The following is a 21,975-nucleotide window of genomic DNA, read 5'->3' on the forward strand; positions in this document are numbered from 1 at the left end:
CTTTTTCTTCCCTGTGGAACACGCGCTCTGACTCTTTAGTGAGGGTCTTAATATTTAGTTTCTTGCCCTTAGTTATCCGAGCTTATCTTATCGAGTTCGTGATCCTTGCATGCATGGCCCTCACCATTTTTTCTTTCTCGTTAGATGTCACAGAATCTGGAAAGACGGTGGGGGTCATTACGAGCAATCCCTTACGAGCCCAAATCTCCGAGCCCGGAATCGGTCTTTGTTCGGAACCAGCGTCGGATTAAAGAGTACGAGATCGCACGCGAGCAAGAAGACATCCGAGCCCACTATCGCCGCCAGATTGACGAGGTCATCGAAAAGAAGAGAAGGGTCCTTCGGGAAGCCATCTATCCGGAGCCGAACCCCGAACCTAGGCCAGTTCCCCTCGACCCCGCGTTAAAAGTCACGGTAGCATACCATCCGGGGGAACTTCAGTTTTCCTTAATGGCGGAGCCTTCGTCTTCGCAGCCTAGGAGGGAGATGTTTGAAGCCGAGTTCTACCAGAGCTCGGTTACCACCTCCGACCAGATAACTGACATCCTGGCCCTTCATGGCCTTAGCTCGTTGGACACACTGAACTGCCGAGCTCCGACAAGACATGAACGGAGCTGCTTCGCTCCTGGGGGCCGTGATTCCAGTGTGAAGTACGCGGCCTGGAGCCAGGAACACCTAAAGGCAGGAGCTTTGCTGCCCCTGAAGTCCTTTTTCAGAGATTTCACCGATTTCATTGGGTTGGCTCCATTCCAACTCAACACCAACTCATACAGGGTGATGTCTGCCCTGAGGTCCTTATTCCACGAGCTGGGGTGGATAGGACCTTCACCCCAAGAGATTTTATACCTCTTTTGTTTGAAGAGTAATCCCTCCCGAGCTCGGGGAGGAGATGGTTTTTACTATCTTTCGAGCTATCCCAAAGAGAAAAAAATCTTTGAAGACCTTCCGAACCATCCCCCTGACTTCAAAGGGGCTTTTTTCTGGACAGACGGTCTGTTCCCGTCTCGACATCGTTCGTTTAGGCGAATTCGTAAGTATTCTCGTTACTTTCTATTTTTGAGCTCGAATCTTTAGTCCTTGTATCCATGTTTAGTTGAAGTGTATCTCGCCTTTCAGCTAACTTTCAGCGTCCCACCCCCGACGAGACAATGAAGGAGCACAGAGGGAGCCTGCTCTGACTCCCTTATGGCAGGAGGTCTCTTTCATTTCTGTTACATGAGGACAAGCTTCGAGCTTGTGGCTTGTTGGGACAGGGCCAGTCAACCTCTGACTGGTCCAGTAAAAAATACGAACGCTGGGAGGAAGTGCCTCTGCCCACAGGCATCCTTCCTCCGAGGAGGGAAAGGAAAGCACCTCTCCCAATTCGCTCGAGAAGTCCGCGGTCAGGGAACGAGGCAAATGATGAAGCCTCGGGTTCGGACTCCGATGGAGGTAAAACCCTTCCTACTTCGCGAATGTGGTCTCCCACTTTATTAAAACACAGGCCCAATAGACTAGTCTCGTGCCCACAGGATAGATATCACTTCTACATATGGAGTTGGGTAGATGACTGTGTCCATAGGTTTGATAGTGGGCTCGGGAAATACGACACTATGTATACCACAGACGAGATGTGGAATGGGATAGCTGTGCAGTATGGGACCAATGACTATAGGGACCTTTCGAGGTTATCACCAACTTATAGGGAAGGCCCTCCCCCCGCCTCTTCTGAAGACGGGGGAATTTCATGGTCCCCAAGCTCGATCTCGGGGGAAAGTTCCAGTTAGGTTTTTTCTTTCACCACTCTATATAGTGTTGGAGTAACTTGTATTTCTTTCACTGACTCACTGTGATGACTTGTGCAGGCAACATGGACTCCGACCTCGACGCCCTCATCGACAATGCGGGTGCCAAGAGGAGCAAGCGCCCCAGGGCAAGGGGACTGACAACCAGTCAGCCTGGGAAAAGCTCCAAGAGATCTAGGAAAACGCCTCCTCCTCCCCCGCCGGCTTCGAGCTCTGCTGCTGCGTCGACTGGCCAGACTAACGTCCCCACGACGATACCACCCTCGCAGGCCGTCGTCTCTGTGGTGGCGCCGGCCTCGCAGACTGATATCGCTGCCGTGGTTGAATCCCAACCTCCTGTGGCGGGTCAAATGCCTTCTACCCAGCTCGTCGAAAGACCTTCTGCTTCCCGAGCCCAGAAGCTAACTATTTCCACCCATATGGATTCGTATGTGGTGGATAATGCTGCCGGTCCTCACGGGTCTACGCTGATCTCGGATGTAATGTCCCGGATTGGCCAGAGCTACGGAAATTTTGAGGCTCCTCAGTGGCAGTGTCTAACTGGCACTCGGGACCGCACTGTCCTGTACGAGAAGAGTATCGAGCACACTGCCGCGGTAAGTATCCTATATATTCCCTTTGCTTACATTCATGCTGTCTCGAGGCTAATGATGGTTTCTTCCTTTTTTCAGGCTCTTGCTTTCACTGCCCAGCTTAATTACGAGCTGAACAACGAGGTCCATTCGAGCAGGACCCTCGCCCAAGAGGAGAGGGACCTCCACCTTAAAGCGAATGACGACCTGAAGGCAGTGAATACTAAGCTCGAGGCAGTGGTTAAGGAGCGTGAAGAAATGGCCAAGGAGCTCGGAAAGCTGAAAAACGAACTCGAGGAGCAGAAGAAAGACAACATCCAGCTTCGGGAGACCAATAAGAAGCTCGAGGAAGACAAGGCCGTCACCCTCGACCTCATGAAGGATATCAAAACCCGCCTTACTGCTGAGTTCAAAGAAAAGAAGGAAACGGCGGTCGATTCAGCCATGTACCGGATGTGGGCCTATAACGAAGAACTGGACACCAGTTTTTTGGGTCCCCTCGAGGCGTCCTTCCTCGAACGATGGAATGCCCGGCTCGAGAAGGAAGAGGCTGACCAGCTCGAGAAGGATAAAGCTACTCCGAGTACCGTTTCGGAGGGAGCTCAGGAGGATAGTCATGCTATTCGTCCTGAGGGGTCCGGTGCCACTGATGCTGAGAAGGCCAAGGAGACTCCTCTTCTTTGAATCTGACCTCGGGGAGATCAGTTTTCGGGGCTGCGTCCCATTATTTCTGTAATTATTTCAACTTGTGCCCACGGGGCTGATACAATTCCCTTTATTATTCTTTTATATACTTACATTTCTTGGTTCGAAATATTTTGCATATTTTTATAATTGATGGACCGGTTATGTTTATTTATGCATACAAACATAGTTTGGATTTAGGCTCGAAATTCGATGCATTCATGCATAGTTTATTCGATTTATCCGTTTCCAACCTCGTTATTTATCAAGGTCGGACATTACTGTAACCATGAACTGAAAAGTACTTATATGGCATGTAATATGAATGATTTGGTTAATCTTTTTAGTCACTTTTCCTCATCCTTAGTATCTTAGCTCCGAGGTTATGAGTTCGAAACTATTTTAAGATGTTAAAGCCTCGATCTCGACATATTTTGTGACGGGTTTAGGCTCCCATTCATCATTGATCGATAATTTGGCTGGTTTGTTCCAAACCTGTTATGCTTGCACATCTGGTTAATTCCAAACGTTTTTGGTTTTTGGTAGCTCGGTAATGTCCGAACTATCTAAGCCCGCGTACTTGGTTATTTCCAAATACTTAATGTTTTTTATAATTCGGTTAAGTCCGAACTATCTAAGCTCGCTCGGTTAAGTCCGAACTATCTAAACTCGCGTATTTGGTTATATCCAAATACTTTTTTGTTTTTGATAACTCGGTTAAGTCCGAACTATCTAAGCTCGCGTATTTGGTTGTATCCAAATACTTAATGTTTTTTTTATAATTCGGTTAAGTCCGAACTATCTAAGCTCGCTCGATTAAGTCCGAACTATCTAAACTCGCGTATTTGTTTATATCCAAATACTTTTTTGTTTTTGATAACTCGGTTAAGTCCGAACTATCTAAGCTCGCGTATTTGGTTGTATCCAAATACTTTTTGTATTTTTTTTTTTTTTTTTTTAAAGCTAGAGGTATGTATACCAATGATGCCCCCTTAATATCCTATGAGTGTGACCATAGGTTATTAAATTAAGAGAGATTGCAAAAATAAAAATAAATTACATGTGAAACAAAGTAGACCCTTTATTTGAAATTCAAAAACAAACTAAGTACAGAAAATCATGGTTACGGGCGACACTTCCTTCATTATTGATAATATGGTCTCAGGTGTTCGCCATTCCATGCTCGTGGTATGAGGCTCCCATCTAATCTTGCAAGTTTGTATACGCCAGGGCGGATGACTGATTCTATCTGGTATGGTCCTTCCCAGTTTGGCCCGAGTACTCCTGCTGGATCTCGGGTTGCTAAGAATACTCGTCTCAAAATCAGGTCTCCCACTCCGAACTTTCGGTCTCGAACCCTCTTATTGAAATATCTCGTGGTCCGTTGCCGGTAAGCAGCATTTTTCAGTTGAGCCTCTTCCCTTTTTTCTTCGATCAAGTCTAGGGTTTCTTCGAGCTGAATATGATTGGAACTTTGGTCGTAAATCTGAGTTCGAATTGTCGGAATTTCGACCTCAATGGGCAACATTGCCTCGCAGCCGTATGCTAGAGAAAACGGGGTATGCCCAGTTGATGTCCGAGCTGTAGTTCTATATCCCCAAAGGACTTGGGGTAATTTCTCAGGCCATCGTCCCTTTGCTTCTTCCAACTTTTTCTTCAAGGAACTCTTGAGAGTTTTATTAACGGCTTCGACCTGACCGTTCGCCTGAGGGTGAGCCACTGACGAAAAGCTCTTTATTATACCGTTCTTGTTACAAAAGTTGGAAAATAAATCGCAATCAAACTGGGTTCCGTTGTCAGACACAATCTTTCTTGGCACTCCATATCGGCATACGATGTTCTTTACCACGAAATCCAGGATCTTCTTCGAAGTTATGGTCGCCAATGGTTCAGCCTCCGTCCATTTTGTGAAGTAATCAACCGCGACCACAGCATACTTTACTCCTCCTTTGCCAGTTGGGAGTGAGCCTATGAGGTCGATGCCCCATACCGCAAAAGGCCATGGGGACGTCAACATGGTTAGTTCGGAAGGTGGAGCTCGGGGTATCGTGGCGAATCTCTGGCACTTGTTACATTTTTTCACGAACTCGAAAGAATCCGTCTTAATGGTTGGCCAGAAATATCCTTGGCGTATAATTTTCTTGGATAGGCTGTGCCCCCCGGTATGATCTCCGCAAAACCCTTCATGAACTTCTCTAATAATCTTCTTTGCCTCGGGGGGAGTCACGCATCTGAGCAATGGCATGGAATACCCTCTTCTGTATAGCCTTCCATCCAGGATGGTGTAACGAGGAAGTTGATACATTAGTTTCCGAGCCTGACTTCGATCTTTGGGAAGAATTCAATTTTCGAGGTATTCAACGATCGGGCTCATCCAGGTCGGTTCTGTCTCGATCATGCACACATCTTCCTTGTCTGACTCAGTAATGCTGGGTGCTGACAGATGTTCTATGGGTACAACATTCAGCTCCTCATTTTCAGTGGAAGTGGCGAGCCGAGCTAAGGCATCTGCATTTGAGTTTTGTTCTCGGGGAACTTGTTCGATTGCATAAAACTCAAAAAACTCCAATGCGTACTTTGCCTTCTCCAGATAAGCTGCCATTTTTGTGCCACGAGCCTGATACTCTCCCAAGATTTGATTAACTACGAGCTGAGAGTCGCTGTAGCAATGTATAGCTCTGGCCTTGAGTTCCTTTGCTATTCGTAGTCCCGCCAGTAAAGCCTCGTACTCAGCTTCATTATTAGATGCTTTAAAGCCGAACCTTAATGCAGAGTGAAATTTGCTCCCTGCAGGGGTGATCAGAATAACTCCTGCCCCCGCTCCATTTTCATTTGACGACCCGTCGACGTAAAGTTTCCACAGCTCGTGGGCCGTGGTTGTTACTTCGTCGTCGGCTGTACCGGTGCACTCTACTATAAAATCTGCCAACGCTTGTGCCTTAATGGTTGTTCTCGGATGGTAGGTGATCTCGAATTGTCCGAGCTCAACAGCCCACTTAAGGAGTCGACCTGATGCCTCTGGTTTGGACAAGACTTGCCTTAATGGTTGATCTGTCAGTACATGGATAGGATGTGCCTGAAAGTAAGGGCGGAGCTTTCGAGATGAGTGGATCAGACTGAGGGCGAGTTTCTCCATTAGTGGATACCTTGACTCTGCCCCCAGTAATCTTTTACTGATGTAGTAGACGGGTTTCTGTATTCTCTCTTCCTCTCGAACGAGCACCGCGCTTATCGCGTGTTCAGTTGTTGAGAGATATAAGAACAGTACTTCTCCCGTCTCAGGTTTCGATAGGATAGGTGGTTCGGCTAAGTGCCTTTTTAGCTCTTGAAAGGCTAGCTCGCACTCGTCTGTCCATTCGAACTTTTTACTTCCTTTCAATAAGTTGAAGAACGGGAGACCGCGGTCCGTTGACTTCGAAATGAACCTGCCCAGAGCTGCCATCCTGCCAGTCAAGCTTTGAACATCTTTATGCTTCCGAGGTGAAGGCATATCGATCAGGGCCTTTATTTTATCGGGATTAGCCTCGATTCCACGAGAGTTGACAATGAAACCCAGAAATTTCCCTGAAGACACCCCAAAAGTGCACTTCTGAGGATTCAACTTCATGTTGTACTTTCTGAGCACGCCAAAGCATTCTTCGAGGTCATCAGCATGGTTCTTGTTAAGTTGAGACTTTACGAGCGTGTCGTCAACATAAACTTCCATGTTGTTCCCTATTTGCTCTGAGAACATCATGTTTACGAGCCGCTAGTACGTGGCTCCGGCATTCTTGAGTCCGAATGGCATGACATTGTAGCAGTAGAGCCCTTTATCCGTAATGAAGCTTGTATGCTCTTGGTCGGGGGCATGCATGGGAATCTGGTTATATCCAGAATAGGCATCCATGAATGACATCAGACCATGCCCCGCCGTGGCATCCACGAGCTGATCAATTCTCGGTAGGGGAAAACAGTCTTTCGGGCAGGCCTTGTTGAGGTCTGAGTAGTCAATGCACGTCCTCCATGTCCCATTGGGTTTCGGGACCAACACTGGATTGGCCACCCAATCAGGGTAAAAAAGCGTCCCTTATAAAATTATTTGCTTTCAGCCTGTCCACCTCCTCCTTTAGTGCTTTCTTTCTGTCTTCATCCAGCTGCCTTCGCTTTTGCTGCTTCGGAGGAAATATTTTGTCTATATTCAATGCGTGGCTCGCTACATTAGGGCTTATTCCCACCATGTCAGAGTGGGACCACGCGAAGACATCCTGGTTTTTCTTCAGAAAGCAAATTAATTGCTATTTTGATTCGTCTAGGAGGTGTTTCCCGACCTTCACCTTTTTCGAGGGACTAGATTCATCGAGCTGAACCTCTTCGAGCTCCTCCAAAGGTTGGAGGTCAATCTTCTCTTCAATCCTTGGATCGATCTCCTCGTCAATTTTTAGAACTGTCCCGTCTTTATACTGTATGACAACAAGTGCTTGCGCGCTTGTTTGTTTCTTTCCCCTTAAGGAAATGCTGTAGCACTCCCTTCCTGCCAGTTGATCTCCTTTCAATGTTCCGACCCCGCTTGGAGTTGGGAACTTAAGGGCTAGATGCCTTACAGATGAAATTGCCCCCAGCCCGACCAGGGCGGGTCTCCCGAGCAATACATTGTAGGCAGATGGTAACTCTACTACCACGAACTCCATCATCTTGGTCACCGAGACTGGATAGTCTCCCAAGGTCACAGGGAGTTCAATGGACCCCATACAGGCGGTTCCTTCTCCAGAAAAGCCGTACAAAGTGGTTGCACAAGCCCTCAGGTCGCGAAGGGAGAGCCCCATTTTCTCTAGGGTTGCTTTATAAAGAATGTTAACTGAGCTCCCATTGTCTATGAGAACTCGGCGCACTCTTTTGTTGGCAAGCTGTAGGGTGATGACGAGTGGATCATGATGAGGGAACTGGACATGAGAAGCATCCTCCTCGGTGAAGGTTATAGGCCGAGCCTCAACCCTTTGGATTTTTGGTGCCCTTGGTTCGGGTTCATATGGAGACCCGTCCCCTGTCTTCAGCTCATTCACATATCGTTTTTGAGCATTTTTGCCCCCTCCTGCGAGATGAGGACCTCCCGAGATGGTTATTACGTCCTCTCCATCTATCGGTGGAGGCCTATCCTCATCCCGAGATCGGGAGTTATTATTCTGTGTTGCCGGAAGCGCGGCTACTCTCTGGCTGGCAGTAGCCTGTCCAGTATTCTGGTTTTTGACATACTGCCGGAAATAACCTCTCGAGATCAATCCTTCGATCTCGTCCTTGAGCTGTCGGCACTCATCAGTTGTGTGGCCGGTGTCCCTATGAAATCGACAATACTTGCTGGAGTCCCTCTTGGACTTTTGATTCCTCATAGGATCCGGTCGCCTGAAGGGGACCTGGTTTTCATTAGCCAGGTATATGTTTTCCCGGGACTCGTTGAGCTCGGTATGCACTTTATATACGGAGAAATATCTTTCTCCTTTTTTCTTCTTTCCTCCATCAGCCTCAGGATTATTTCCCTCGCTTTTTTTTCTCTTGGAAGGATTCTCCGAGGCAGGCTGTGTAACTAGAGGGTCAACCGAGGTTGAGGCGGAGTTAATGTTTATCGTTGTAGTTTCGGTCTGCGAGGTCGCTTTGAGTGTTGACCTCGCTTTCTCTACATTAACAAATTTCTGCGCTCATCTGTTAAACTCGGTTATCGACCTCACCGGTTTCCCTTGTATGTCATCCCAAAGTGCACTCCCGGGTAAAACACCAGCTCGGATGGCCATCAAGTGCCCGCTGTCATCCACGTCACGAGCTCGGGCGACCTCTAGATTAAATCTTGTCAGGTAGCTCTTGAGTGTTTCGCCTGGTTGTTGTCGGACGTTAGTCAAAGTGGATGCTTCGGGTCTGACTCCCACCATAGCCCGGAACTGCTTCTTGAAGTCTCTAGACAATTGATCCCACGAAGTTATAGAATGTCTTTTGTACTTCTCGAACCAACTCTTGGCAGGCCCGGCCAATGATGTTGGAAACAACATACATCTGAGCTCGTAACCTACGTTACTAGCTCTCATAATAGTGTTGAATGTACTCAGATGGCTGCATGGGTCGGTTTTTCCTTCAAACGCTGGGACGTGAGGAATCCGGAACCCTTGGGGGAACTGAGTGTTAGAAATATTGGGAGCAAACGGCTCGAGCTCCTCATCAGAGTCCTCATATCGACCGTTTCCTTGCTCATTCTTCAAAAGCCTAAAGGCTTTTTCGAGCTGATCGATCCTTTCTTGTACTGGGTCCTTAGGCGGTGTTTGGAATTGATAGTCATTAATCGCGATCCCAGGCTCGCGTCTCCGTGAGGGATCTCTACGCCCATTCAGATGATTCCTAAGATCCGGGTTTGTCTGATCTCCCTTTCCCCTGCTCTGATTCAGGTGATTGCGCAGGTCGGGATGGCTCTTGTGATTCCCAGTATTTTTACGACCCCGGTCGTGTTTACTGACAGACCTTGTTTCTCCGGACTCATCGCTAGTGAAACTCATCGATCGGTCATTTCGTGGTGGATCCTTTCTACGTCGCCTCGTCACTGCAGTACGAGATCGGGACGTCTGACTTCTCTCGGATGGCGCGCCTTTCCGCCCCTGGAACGTCTCCCCGTTTCCTTGTCTCTCCCCTGTACGCCCTTGATCCTGATCTCAACCAGGTTGAGCGTTCCTGCGGGGAGGTGAAGGATATCTTACGGGAGACGGAGGAAACCGTATAGGTGACGGTGGTTGCCGTCCTTGCCTCGGCCTGGAAGGTCCAGAATTTGCCCGAGATGGGCCGGTTGCGTTTGGTGCGCTACCAGGAACCTGAGTCCGAGCCTCGACAGGAGCTTGGTTGTTCTCAGTTCCTGCAGGCACTTCCATGGGTGGATTAGGCGGGACCCGAGCTCGGGTACTCCTCTGAGGCCTAGAAGGAGCAGATGGCTCTGTTGGTGCTGGAGGCTGAGCTGGCCTCCTTGTGTTAGCATTTTTTCGTGGACGTCCACGGGGCTTCCGGGGAGGAACGTGCACGTCCCTTGGAGGAGGGGCTCGGTCTTCGCGCGGAGGTGGGGGCTGAGCCACCTGCGCCTCCGCGGCTATCCTAGTCAACTCCTCGTTACGTTTGTTGGCATCTGCCAGCAGTTGTTTCAGCTGCCGATTCTCCAATTCTACAATAGGGACATAACGCTCAGGGTTATAGTACATGTCCTCATCCCTTGGTTGTGGAGGTGGTCCCCGGGAATCAGAGGACCCACTCCTTTCATCAGCGTCCGGGTTCTCCATTGGCTGTTTTCCAGGACGCCTTGGGTAATTTTCTTCAGGAGTGTTCTGATTGTTTGTAGCCATGAATCTCTCAGGGATGGATGCTTGAGGCTCTCAATGAAAGCACCAAACTGTTGACGCCGTTTTTCGCCAACAGATAAAAGAAGAGAGCACGCAAACAATTAAAGACAATGGTTAAAACAAACAAACGAATCAGACACACGGTTTTTACGTGGTTCAGCAGTTAAATCTGCCTAGTCCACGAGTCTCTGTTATTAATCTCAAGATTATCTCTGAACAATCCTTTAGCATGAATTCTCCAGAGTTTTCTCTCAAGAATCAGAAAATCCGTCCTGTTATCCCAAAAATTAGAAAGGAATGACGTGACAGTGAAATTGACACGTGGCATGAGTCAGTAGGGTGATCTGGCTTAGTAATGGCCCAATACATCAGTTAAGGAATGAGACAGATAGTCAAGCCAAATACGCCCGATCGAAGAGAGTATTTAGGCTGGGGGTTGCTTGGCTTAGACCTCAGTTTAAAGACCCATATAATTAAATTGGTGCCAAGTCCAAGAAAGTGAAGGGGAGGTATGAATTTTGGTTCAAGATATAAAAACAGTAGGTCCGATCGGACCTAAGCTTAGGGGACCTCTTGTTAAGCTTGGCTCGAATAAGTTCAAAAAGAATAAGGCTCAAGTTTTACTCAAAAGGGGAAAGCCACATAGTGGCCGATCGAGCATACACATAGGAGGTACCTTCGACCATTCAGGTCCAAGGAGGAGTAGATGGTGGCTCGGACCATCTTGGTCCGAGGAGAGAAGCCTAATGCCCGATCGAGCATTTGGTTGAGCGAAGAGGTTCAAACCTAGTTGGCCCAAGGAGAAGGGTGTGTGCCCGATCGAACGTGGTCTTGTGGGTACCTTGGACCATTTTGATCCAAGGAGAGGTGGTGGCTCGGACCACCTAGGTTCGAAGAGAGAGGACCAAGGTCCGATCAGACCTTGGTTAGGCGAAGGAAGCTTGGACCATTTAGGTCCAAGTAAAGGGGCATTATGCCCGATCGCACAAGATCTCCCCCGATCGCACATGACCTCCCCCGATCGTGCAAGACGCCTGCAGGAGCGCTTGGACCATGTTGGTACGAGGATATGCTAGGAAGAAGATGGCTCGGACCTTCTTGGTCCGAGGAGCAAAGTGTAAGGTCATATTGGACCTTGATTGAAGGAGTCAAATAAGATGGTTTGAACCACCTTAAGCCAAAGAAGACAACCATTGTGTCCGATCGGACACAATGGAGGAGTATACCTCGAGTGTAGTTGACCTTTAGTCCAAGGAAAGCCATGCGTATACTACCTTTGACCTACGTGAAGCTTGAAGAATAGTCAACATGCATGAGAAGCTACGTCAAACTGCCCGAAAACTACTTCAGTAAGAATTGGTCTAAGCGTCCGGGAATCACTCAATCCTCACTCGAAATTAGGGATCAGTTATATTTTGAATGTTTATTTTGTAATATAAATATTAGGTAAATAATAGAATATCCCGATCAAAAGGGGATATCAGTTGAGAACCCAGGTCTATAAATAGGGACTTGGGAGGATCGTAAAAGGACTTTTGGCAAAATCAAGAGTGAATCTGTATTCTAGAGAGAGAAAGTGTGTTGTTCTTGAGAAAAACCCATTTTTGCGTTCTTGAATATCTCACACTGAAGAAACTCAGTTGACACGGTTCATCTGATCTTGAGTGCGAATACAGTAATAAAATCTCTAAGTGGATTAGGCTATTACCGATCATCGGGGCTGAACCACTATAAAAACCTCGTGTTATTTACTTTCGTTCATAAAAAACTGTCTGTTGTCGTTTATAATTCTCTTGAAGGTTGTCGTAGTTGACGTTCTCACGTCGTTGGCTAAATTCACAGTCAACATTTTGGTGCTTTCATTGAGAGCCTGAAGAGAAAACAGACAGTCCCTAAAGCGATATGGCGCCTAAGAACACCACCGCGGCCTCCAAGAGGGGAAGCACCTCCAGGGAGCATGCTAGATCGGAAAATCCTAACGTTCAAGATCGTGAGAATGAGCCTAGGGTCGTGCTTGAGGATGCAGCTCCTGAAGTTGAGGAGCTCCAGGAGACCATGAGCGCGTTCCAGGATGAGTTGGCCCAGTTCAATGCTAGGCAGGAGGCCTTTGCTGAGGAAATGGCCAAGCAGAGACAAGAGATGGACGCTAGGAGCGAGGAGATCCGTCGACAGCAGGAGGAGGCCGACAGGCGACACCACGAAGCTGCACTTGCTCTGGAGGCAGCTGCGCAGTTGACCCGAGCCAATGCTCAAGCTAGGCCTGGGGTGATACCCACTCAAGAAGCAAGGACCATAGAGGCTGGTCAAAAGAAAGCTGATAGACCAGCAAGAGGTGGTGGTAACCCGCCTGGTCATGAGGAGGAGGGAGTACGATCACGCACTGCCTCTACCCAAAGGGGGAATTCTAAGACCCCCTCAAGGAGCCATAGGTCAGAGACTTCCAGGTCAGGAAGTCATAAGTCTGGCAGTAAGAAAACACCTTCTGAGCAGGGGCACAACAAAGCCCCTCGTGGCAAGGAAACTTCACACTTCAAAGATGGACATGGGCGTGATGAAGGTGACAGTTACCACACCAACCAGTCGAAAGAGAAGAATAATAACCGACGAGGGGGAGATAATCAACCAGCTCAAACGGGGAAGCCACCACGACATCCCAACCAACGTAATGGCAAGGAGCACGCTCCACCTAATAGACCCTCCGAAAAGACTCGGAGTACGGTGTTCGACCGGTTGGGAAAGGACACTGCTCAGAAGGACCTAAGGGACATCATTGATGACAGAAGGATGACCGCTCCGGTCGAAGGGCAGGAGCCAATCCGTCCTACTAGTCGAGTAGAAATACTTGACGTGGATACGCTGGATAGGAGTGCCCGACCTAGCGGTCCCGAAAGTGCATCCCCAGCAGTGGCCCCAGCCATCCAAGCCCAGCTTGATGCTTTGACGGCGGCAGTACAAGGTTTATCCAAACAACCAGTTATTGATCCAGTAGACCACAGAAGTGGTAGCCCTTTTTGTGCTAGAATAAGAGCAGCCCAACCACCAAGGAAATACAAGGCGCCGGTATTGCCAGTTTATACAGAAAAGGCAGACCCGGTGAGACACGTTGGAAAGTTCGAAGATCAGATGGAGCTGCTTGGGGTGAGTGACGATTACCGCTGTAGAGTCTTCCCCACCACCTTGTCAGACACTGCCCAAGAGTGGTACTGGAAGTTCAAATCCGACTCCATCACCTCTTGGGAGAGCTTTAGGAAGGAGTTCTGCAGGCAGTTTAGCACTACCCGAACCCCTCCAGTTTATGCCAACCACTTGGTGGATATTAGGCAAGGCAAAGATGAATCTCTCAAGAACTACATACAGAGGTTTATGAGAGAAGCCAATCGGGCTACCGCTGTTGAAGATGAAGGGAAGATGGTTGCGATCTCCTCGGGTATTATTTATCGAAGTCCTTTGTGGGACAGCATTCACCGCCATCCAATTTCAACTTTACAACAGTTCTTGGACCGTGCAGATAAGTACATGAAGTTGGACGATGCCATTGAGAAAGGAGAGAACGGGTTGAACAACCCAAGTGGATCGGGGGATACTCCAAAGGATAGCGGAAATGATCAAGGCGGTAGTAAGAAACGTGGGAATAACGGGTCTGACCACCGCAGTGAGAAGAAAGCTAAGTCTGGGTCGAATGACAAACCTACGAAGTATGAACCTCGATTCACCAACTACACTACTCTTTCGGCAACCCGAGCGGAGATCTATCTAGCCAGCCATCAGGAGGTCCCTTACCGAAGGCCCCCTCCAATCAAGAAGGAAATGAGTAAGAGGGATAAGAACAAGTTCTGTCGTTTCCATGGAGACTATGGTCATGACACGAACGAGTGTAACCACCTTAAGGATGAGATAGAGTTTCTCCTCCGTTCGGGGAAACTAAAAAAATATAAGGCAGAGAAGACCCAGGGAGAGGGAAGCAACAATAATCCTGGGTTCAAGCGACAACGGTCCCCACCTTTGCAACCTGAACCTGTGGACTTCACACTAGATACAATATGTGGAGGACCACATCTTGCGGGTGATAGCAGCAAGGCGAGGGAAAGATATGCTCGCACCCTTCGTCATGAGTTGGAGGCAGCGTCCACATCCGAGGTTATGACGGTGGAGGAGAGACCATCAAAGAACCCAAGGTATGAAAGTGAGTCCCTCACCTTCACTGAGGAGGATGCCAAACACGTGAGGTATCCTCACAATGACCCTCTTGTAGTGACAGTTCAAATAGCTAACATGAAGGTGAAAAGATGTCTGGTTGATACGGGAAGTTCCGTAAACATTATTTATAAGTCCCCTTTTGAAAAAATGAAGTTATCCATCAATGACTTGAAACCATGCTCTCACGTCATTTACGGGTTTACTGGAGAGGGACTATCACCAGCTGGAACAATAAAGTTACCAGTCACCACGGGGGAAGCTCCCAAGCATGAAACCGTGATGACTGAATTTTTGATTGTTGACTGCCCGTCTGCCTACAATGTGGTTATTGGTCGACCACTACTCACCAACTTGCATGCGGTAGTTTCAATTTGGCACCTCTCTATGAAGTTCCCGACCAGCGCTGGCGTAGGCTACGTCCAAGGAGACCAAAGGGAAGCTAGAGAGTGTTATAATGCCTCCATAGCTAAGGCAAAGAAAGGTGCCAAGGAAAACAACATGATTGTGTGTGTTGAAGGAGGGGAAGTGGATGAGATGGACGTAGACCAGAGTCTTGTCGTAGTAAACGATGAAGAGGTGTTGAAGGAGTGTGACCAGGAGAGCACTCCCAGTTTGAAAGAGCAGAAGACCCCATCAGGTGATGAAGTCACCAAATAGGGCGTTGCCCAAAGCGAGGAAAGAGATATTGATCCTCGTTTTGGGGATTATGAGAGTGATGTGGGACCGTCCGAGGAGTTAGAGGAGGTCCCTATAAATGAGAATGACCCGACAAGAGGGGTCAAGATTGGGAAGAAATTGAAAGCTGAGGTGAGAGCACAGCTGATAGAGTTCTTGCGAAGGAATCAGGATGTCTTCGCCTGGTCTCACAAGGATATGGTGGGTATCTCACCAACTGTGATCAGCCATGTGCTCAACGTAGATGAAAGGTATCCAGCGGTACAGCAGAAGAGGAGGTTACTTGACAAGGATCGAGCAAAGGCTCTTAAGGAGGAAGTAGAGCGGTTGAAGGAGAACGGGTTTATTAGAGAGGCATACTACCCAGCTTGGGTTTCAAACCCAGTCTTGGTGCCTAAACCCAATGGAAAGTGGAGGACTTGTGTAGATTTTACTGATCTAAACAAAGCATGCCCGAAGGATTGTTTCCCTTTACCGAGAATAGACCAGTTGGTGGATGCAACCTCTGGTCACGAGACCTTGTCCTTCATGGACGCATATTCGGGATACAACCAAATCAGCATGCATCCTCCTGATGAAGAACATACCAGCTTCCGAACGGATATAGGGCTCTATTGCTATAGAGTGATGCCCTTCGGGTTAAAGAATGCAGGAGCTACCTACCAGCGCTTGGTGAATGGCATGTTTCGTGACTTAATCGGCAAAAGCATGGAGGTATACGTAGATGATATGCTGGTGAAGTCGAAAGAAGTTGGGGGGCACGTGGGAGACTTAGAGGATTGCTTTGCAATCTTGAGGAAGTATAACATGAAATTAAACCCCCTCAAATGTTCGTTTGGAGTGGGTTCTGGGAAATTCCTTGGGTTTATTGTCAACTCCCGAGGAATAGAAGCAAACCCTGAAAAGATCAAGGCTCTCATAGAGATGAAGTCTCCCACAAGAATAAAGGATGTGCAAAGCTTGACTGGGCGGATTGCGGCTCTAAGCAGGTTCGTCTCAAAATCAACGGACAAGTGCGTCCCGTTTTTTAACCTGCTTAAAGGAGGCAAGAAGTTCGAGTGGACCGCAGAGTGTGAACAAGCTTTCCAGGCGATAAAGGAACATTTTGGTCAACCTCCTGTTCTTTCTAAACCAGTTGATGGAGAGGACCTACTTGTATATCTAGCAGTCACGGAACACGCTGTTAGCGCTGCTTTAGTACGTGAGGAGGAGAAGGTGCAGCACCCAGTGTATTACGTTAGCAAGCGTTTGATAGGAGCGGAGTCCCGATACCCCATGATTGAGAAGTTGGCTTACTGCTTGGTACTTGCATCACGAAAGTTGAGGCCGTATTTCCAAGCACACCCCATCAAGGTCCTCACTGACCAGCCTCTTCGCCAAGTTTTGCAAAAACCGGAGTCGTCTGGTCGGCTACTTAAATGGGCGGTCGAGCTAGGCCAGTTTGAAATCAAGTACCAACCAAGGACTGCTATTAAGGGTCAAGCCTTGGCGGATTTCATCGCTGAGTGTACCGGAATCGTTGAGGTCCCTAACCAACAGGAGAGTGTTACTGGGTTAAAAGAAGAAGTTCCTGCTTGGCAACTTTTCGTTGATGGATCGTCGAACGAGCACCATTCAGGAGCTGGGATTATACTAGTCACACCAGAGAAGCACCGAATTCATTGTGCACTGAGGTTCGGATTCAATGCTTCTAATAACGAAGCAGAGTATGAGGCCCTCTTAGCAGGCTTGCGACTGGCTAGAGATGTACGTGCCCGGTCGGTGGAGATAAACAGTGATTCCCAATTGGTGGTTTATCAAGTATTAGGGGAGTACCAGGCGAGGGGCCTACGCATGGTGGCATACTTAAACAAAACTAAAGATTTACTAGCCCAGTTCGAGGAGTATACCATCAAGCTAGTGCCAAGGGAGCAGAATTCCAATGCTGATGCTCTGGCAAAGCTTGCAAGTGCGAAAGATGCCGAAACACTGAATATAGTTCCAGTAGAGTACTTGGCAGAGCCAAGTATTGATAGAGAAGAGGCCATGCCGATTACGATAGTCGACACCTGGATGACTCCCATCATTGCTTACCTTGAACATGGGACGCTCCCAGATGGTCGTAATGAAGCAAGGAAAGTTATGAGGCAAGCTGCTAGGTACACCATGGTGGATGGAGTGTTATATAGGAGAGGATACTCCTTACCTCTCCTCAGGTGCATAACCCCCGACCAGTCAAAGAGCTTATTAGCTGAAGTGCATGAGGGGTTTTGTGGAGATCATGCTGGGGGGCAGAGTCTATCTAAAAAGATCTTGAGGCAAGGATTTTTCTGGCCTACTATGAATGAAGACTCTATGGAATATGTGAAAAGGTGTGACAAATGCCAAAGATTTTCTAAGGTACCCAGAGCACCACCAAATCTTTTGAGGCAAATGCAAAGTCCGTGGCCTTTTGCAGTATGGGGCATTGATTTGATCGGGAAGTTACCCAAAGGAAAGGGAGGAGTGCAATTCGCTGTGGTCGCGGTAGATTATTTTACTAAATGGACTGAGGCCGAACCATTAGCCACGATTACATCGAAGAAAGTGTTGGACTTTGTTGTTAAAAATATAATATGTCGCTATGGTCTACCTAAAAAGATAGTGTCTGACAATGGCACCCAGTTTGACAGCGACATATTTACCGATTTTTGCACTCGGCATGGCATCACCAAAAGTTTCTCCTCGGTGGCCCATCCTCAGGCCAATGGGCAGGTTGAAGCAGTGAACAAAACATTGAAGGACACTTTGAAGAAGCGCCTGGAACAAGCTAAGGGTGCTTGGGCAGATGAGTTACCAGAAGTCCTTTGGTCGTATAGGACTACCGCTCGGACGGCAACTGGCCATACCCCATTCTCTTTAGCATATGGGTATGAAGCCATGTTACCTGTGGAGATAGATCCACCCTCTCATAGAAGGACCGTTTACAACCAAGAGGAGAACCATCAGTTGTTGGCAGAATCATTGGACTTCCTCGAAGAAAGAAGAGAGGAGGCAAGCCTCAGAGTAGCAGCTCATCAGCAAAAAGTGGCACGCTACTTCAATTCCAGAGTGCGAGATCGAAAGTTCCAGGTCGGAGATTTAGTCCTAAGGAAGGTGTTTGTTAGAGACCCAGCAGCTGGTGTGCTAGGACCGAACTGGGAAGGACCATATCAAATTGAACAGGTCTTACCGCCCGGCACTTACAAGCTTGCTCGATTGAATGGGGAGCTGATCAGAAACTACTGGAATGGCGAGCACTTGAGAAAATATTATCAATAAATACTACTTGCAGAGTAGTAGCTTTGTATCAAGTGCTTAACTTGTTATTTAAGTTTTTTGTTTGTGAACTGGTTATTTGCTACCCAGTCGCATTATTTTGAACAATATTATTTTGTTTGGAACTCGTTGTTAGACACGTTTTGTCATTTATTATTACGAGTAATAAAAGAAACCACACGCATTGTGGTCGTACCTTGCTACAAACTTTGCATATGTGTTGATTATTTTTGTTGGGCAGTGTTCAACTGTCATAATAATTTAAACAAAACAGGTCTTTTAAAAACTAATGTACTGGACAGTGTTCAACTGGTCGGTATCATAATATGGAGGACCAACGTTTAGATAATATTTATGTAGTGGTCAACTACTGATATATTTTCGTATATTTCATGTGTTTCACGAGTAGTAACTACTCGAACAAATCCGATCAAGTAGTAAGTGATCAAGGATTTATCCACCCTCAATCACTTGGGGGGCACATAGGGTATACTGGTATGTATTTCAACACATGCAATAAGAGCACGAGCAAATATGTTTGTTTTTGGGCTGACTTGTAAGTTTAGGAGTCTAAAATAGCGCTGACTTGTAAGTTTAGGAGTCTAAAATAGCCGTTAAGCTAACTTGTTTTACAAAGCTTAAGTAACTTAGAATTTTTCAAATTCTAAGTTAAAAACTGATATTCGTGTAACAAGACATTTACGCTCATAAAAAGTTAGAGCAATAAGAGCATGAGGAAGTATATTTGGTGTGAACTTATGGAATGGTAAAAATTTCTAAGTTAAAAAAAAAAAAAAAACTAAATTCTCATGTGAAATTAAAGGCATCTAAAAACTTTGCTATGCACAATAAAAACTTAGAAGTTTGAAATTGCCAGCAAGGAAAGAGTAAAGTGCTAAATGTCAAAATAGCTCACTAGTTCGAGCAACAAAATACAAAGTAAAGTAGACTGTGATGAACTATGAGAGGGAGTCACAGGCGAGCTCCTCTAGAGGGTTGATCGACTCCCTCCTCTGCATCAGCTGCTCCTCTCGCTCGAAATGATATAGCAGAGCAGGTTGGGGCGAGTGCAGGAGGGTTGGCAGCTTCTTCAGCGGCTCTTGCTTCACATCTGGCAAGATCCTCTGCTTGGGCCTCCTTGGGGAAACAATCAAGATTAAGAGGCTTGTTCAGCTTCCAGACCTTATAGAAGCAGTCAAAACTGGCCTCCTCAAAGCGAATCAAGTCAAGCTCTTTTTCTTGCTTCAGCTCTTCGTTCTCGCTAATCAACCTCTCATTGTCTCGAACTAACTCTTTAATATCAAGGGATTGCTTCTCCAATTGAGTTGTCAAGGAAGCATTGTTTTGAGCCTGCTTTTTGAGAGACTCGTCCCGTTCAGCTATAGTTCTCTCTGCTTGCTCCAGCTTGGACCTGGCCTCCACCAGTTGATCGTCCTGCACTTTGATCAGCTCCTTGTAATCTACGGCTCGAAGCTGAGCATGACCAATGGTGACAAGTGACTGCATGGAAGACAAAAAGTTAATACAAGTAAAAATACTAATAACAAAGTATCTCGAGGAAAAATGCTTACCTTCATCAATTGAGCGAGTCCTCTCTTCAAGACAACTTCGACACTAAGTCGAGGGTAGGAGTCTAGGCTTTGAAGCGTCGATGCATCACGGCCAATATCCTCAAGAAGCCCCTTGCCCAGGTCGCTAACAGCACGAAAAAGCTCACTCGAACTACCCTGGTGAGTAGGAGTTAGGCTCGCAGAAGGAGGAAGGGAAGAGGGGGTCAATGGCGGAAGTGTAGTCGGTCCCCCAGGTTGCCTCCCTTGATTTGGCGGTACTACCTTCTGAATCTTCTGTGGAGGCATAGAGCCACTTCCATCACCAGTTTTCCTCTTTGAAGCAACGCAATCTCTGAACATGTCTGAATCTGCCAAGGATGAAAAAACAAGATTGTTAGAGAAATAAACATAATGAAACATATGCAAGTGTATACTACAATTGTGATACTCTCTAATTACCAATTATAAAAAATATGCCTATTTTCACTAAGCATGTGTTACCTGCGTTGAAGATCTGATCAAGGAACTCATCCTCGTCGTCCGAGGATGAGCTAAGTTCCCCTTCAACCTGGATAGCTTTTCCTTTCCCAGGTTGAGCGGGAATAGTAGATCTACGCTGAGGATCAGGCTCTCTAATGACTAAGTCGCCAGGTCTACGGGAAAGCGGAGAAGGCCCAGGAGAATGCCGATCAGTCATTTGCTCTGTGCCCTCGGTAGACTGACCAGGCGTGTCGTTCTCCCCGGTGGTACTTTCCACCACCAGATCCTGCTCACATGGCACCAGACTCACCATCTGAAGAAGGTCCAGCGTGACCAACTTTTTTACATCCTTCTCTTTAAGACTCATGTTAGCCAATTTCTTGGCCCGCCTAAACATCCCTTCAGTAGGCAATGGTCGCTCAAACGGACCCGAGCGCGTAAAAGCCAAGTTGTTGGCCTCAATATCCAATGTGAGGAAGTATTCCTTATGATACTTCCCGGCGTTTGACTTATGGGAGATGCCATTGAGATATGTAACCCCCCTATGCCTGTGATAGAAATGGAAGAAACCTGAGTTGTTGTGAGAAGGGTTGGTCCGAAGATCAAACAGGTAATGCACCTCATGAGGGGTGGGCTCGTCCCAACCATTCAGAAAATAAAGAATATACAGCGCAGAGAGTGCCTGTATCCCATTCGGCGTGATCTGAAATGGGGAGATGTTGAAGTAGTCTGCTACGGACCGGAAATAGATGTGCAGCGGGAGTGTTGCTCAGGCTTGTACATGGTGCCTGGACCAGGCGCAGTACCTTCCACCGGGCCTATTGGCTCTTTGATGTGAGCCCGGACATGTCACGTTTGCCCCGCTCAAGCCTAAAGCTTCAAGATGTTTCTGGAATAGCGCAGGAGTAAGTTTGGAAGCTTCGGCAACGAACCAGGAGGGTTCTTCTTCTCCCTCATCACGTGGCTTCTGGACAGCCAAATCCTGAATCGCGGTAGCAAGTTTCAGGGACGGCTTTCTTGAAGCTGTGGTAGTGCGGGTTTGATTGCGCTGTACCACCTTCTGTACTGCTCTGCGGGCGACCTGCGGATCGTGTTCCTGAGGGAGCCTGTTAGATTGCTTCACCCTCATCGTCGACTCAAAAGTTTGTCGAAGGAACTGTCCCTCGTGGAGAAGATATAAGGCTGAGCGAGGGAGGATCTGTTTGAAGCGGCGAAGACGACCCTCTGGAGTGTAACCGGTAGACGAGCCTGGTGAGGAATCGCTATTCAAGGGAGTTTCGATTGTCTGCGGGGCAGATGATTCAGAGTCCGTATGATTGTCACCTCCCCTGTAGTCAGAGCGATTCATCTACAAAAATGAATAAAAAATGGGGAGGTGAGTAACCAAACAGAAAAAATTCATTAAAAATAAGATTTATTT

At 47.4% G+C, this 21,975-nt stretch overlaps 2 protein-coding genes across 2 annotated transcripts; one reads left to right on the plus strand and one right to left on the minus strand.

Annotated features, from left to right (window-relative positions):
- Nucleotides 1-1,221: 1,221 nt before the first annotated feature.
- On the plus strand, nt 1,222-19,416 carry LOC133785999 (ethylene-responsive transcription factor ABI4-like). Its single transcript, XM_062225211.1, has 3 exons — nt 1,222-1,761; nt 1,845-2,129; nt 19,403-19,416. Exons 1-3 carry the CDS (start codon nt 1,455-1,457, stop codon nt 19,414-19,416), a joined length of 606 nt encoding a protein of 201 aa, XP_062081195.1. The 5' UTR covers nt 1,222-1,454.
- Nucleotides 19,417-19,465: 49 nt separating this feature from the next.
- LOC133784469 (uncharacterized) lies at nt 19,466-21,023 on the minus strand. The gene is made up of 3 exons (XM_062223805.1): nt 20,577-21,023; nt 20,097-20,443; nt 19,466-20,025 (listed from the first exon to the last, which is right to left on the minus strand). The coding sequence occupies exons 1-3, from the start codon at nt 20,950-20,952 to the stop codon at nt 19,498-19,500; spliced, it is 1,251 nt and encodes a 416-aa protein (XP_062079789.1). The 5' UTR covers nt 20,953-21,023; the 3' UTR covers nt 19,466-19,497.
- Nucleotides 21,024-21,975: the final 952 nt, after the last annotated feature.

Source organism: Humulus lupulus, chromosome 6 (assembly GCF_963169125.1).
Source record: "Humulus lupulus chromosome 6, drHumLupu1.1, whole genome shotgun sequence".
NCBI classification, from domain to species: Eukaryota; Viridiplantae; Streptophyta; class Magnoliopsida; order Rosales; family Cannabaceae; genus Humulus; species Humulus lupulus.

Coding starts and splice junctions, on each gene's coding strand:
- LOC133785999 (XM_062225211.1), top strand. CDS start 1,455: ATGTGGTCTCCCACTTTATTAAAACACAGGCCCAATAGACTAGTCTCG. Junction 1,762..1,844: donor GATCTCGGGGGAAAGTTCCA/GTTAGGTTTTTT, acceptor TGACTTGTGCAG/GCAACATGGACTCCGACCTC.
- LOC133784469 (XM_062223805.1), bottom strand. CDS start 20,952: ATGTTTAGGCGGGCCAAGAAATTGGCTAACATGAGTCTTAAAGAGAAG. Junction 20,444..20,576: donor TGATCAGATCTTCAACGCAG/GTAACACATGCT, acceptor CATCCTTGGCAG/ATTCAGACATGTTCAGAGAT. Junction 20,026..20,096: donor GACTCGCTCAATTGATGAAG/GTAAGCATTTTT, acceptor TCTTCCATGCAG/TCACTTGTCACCATTGGTCA.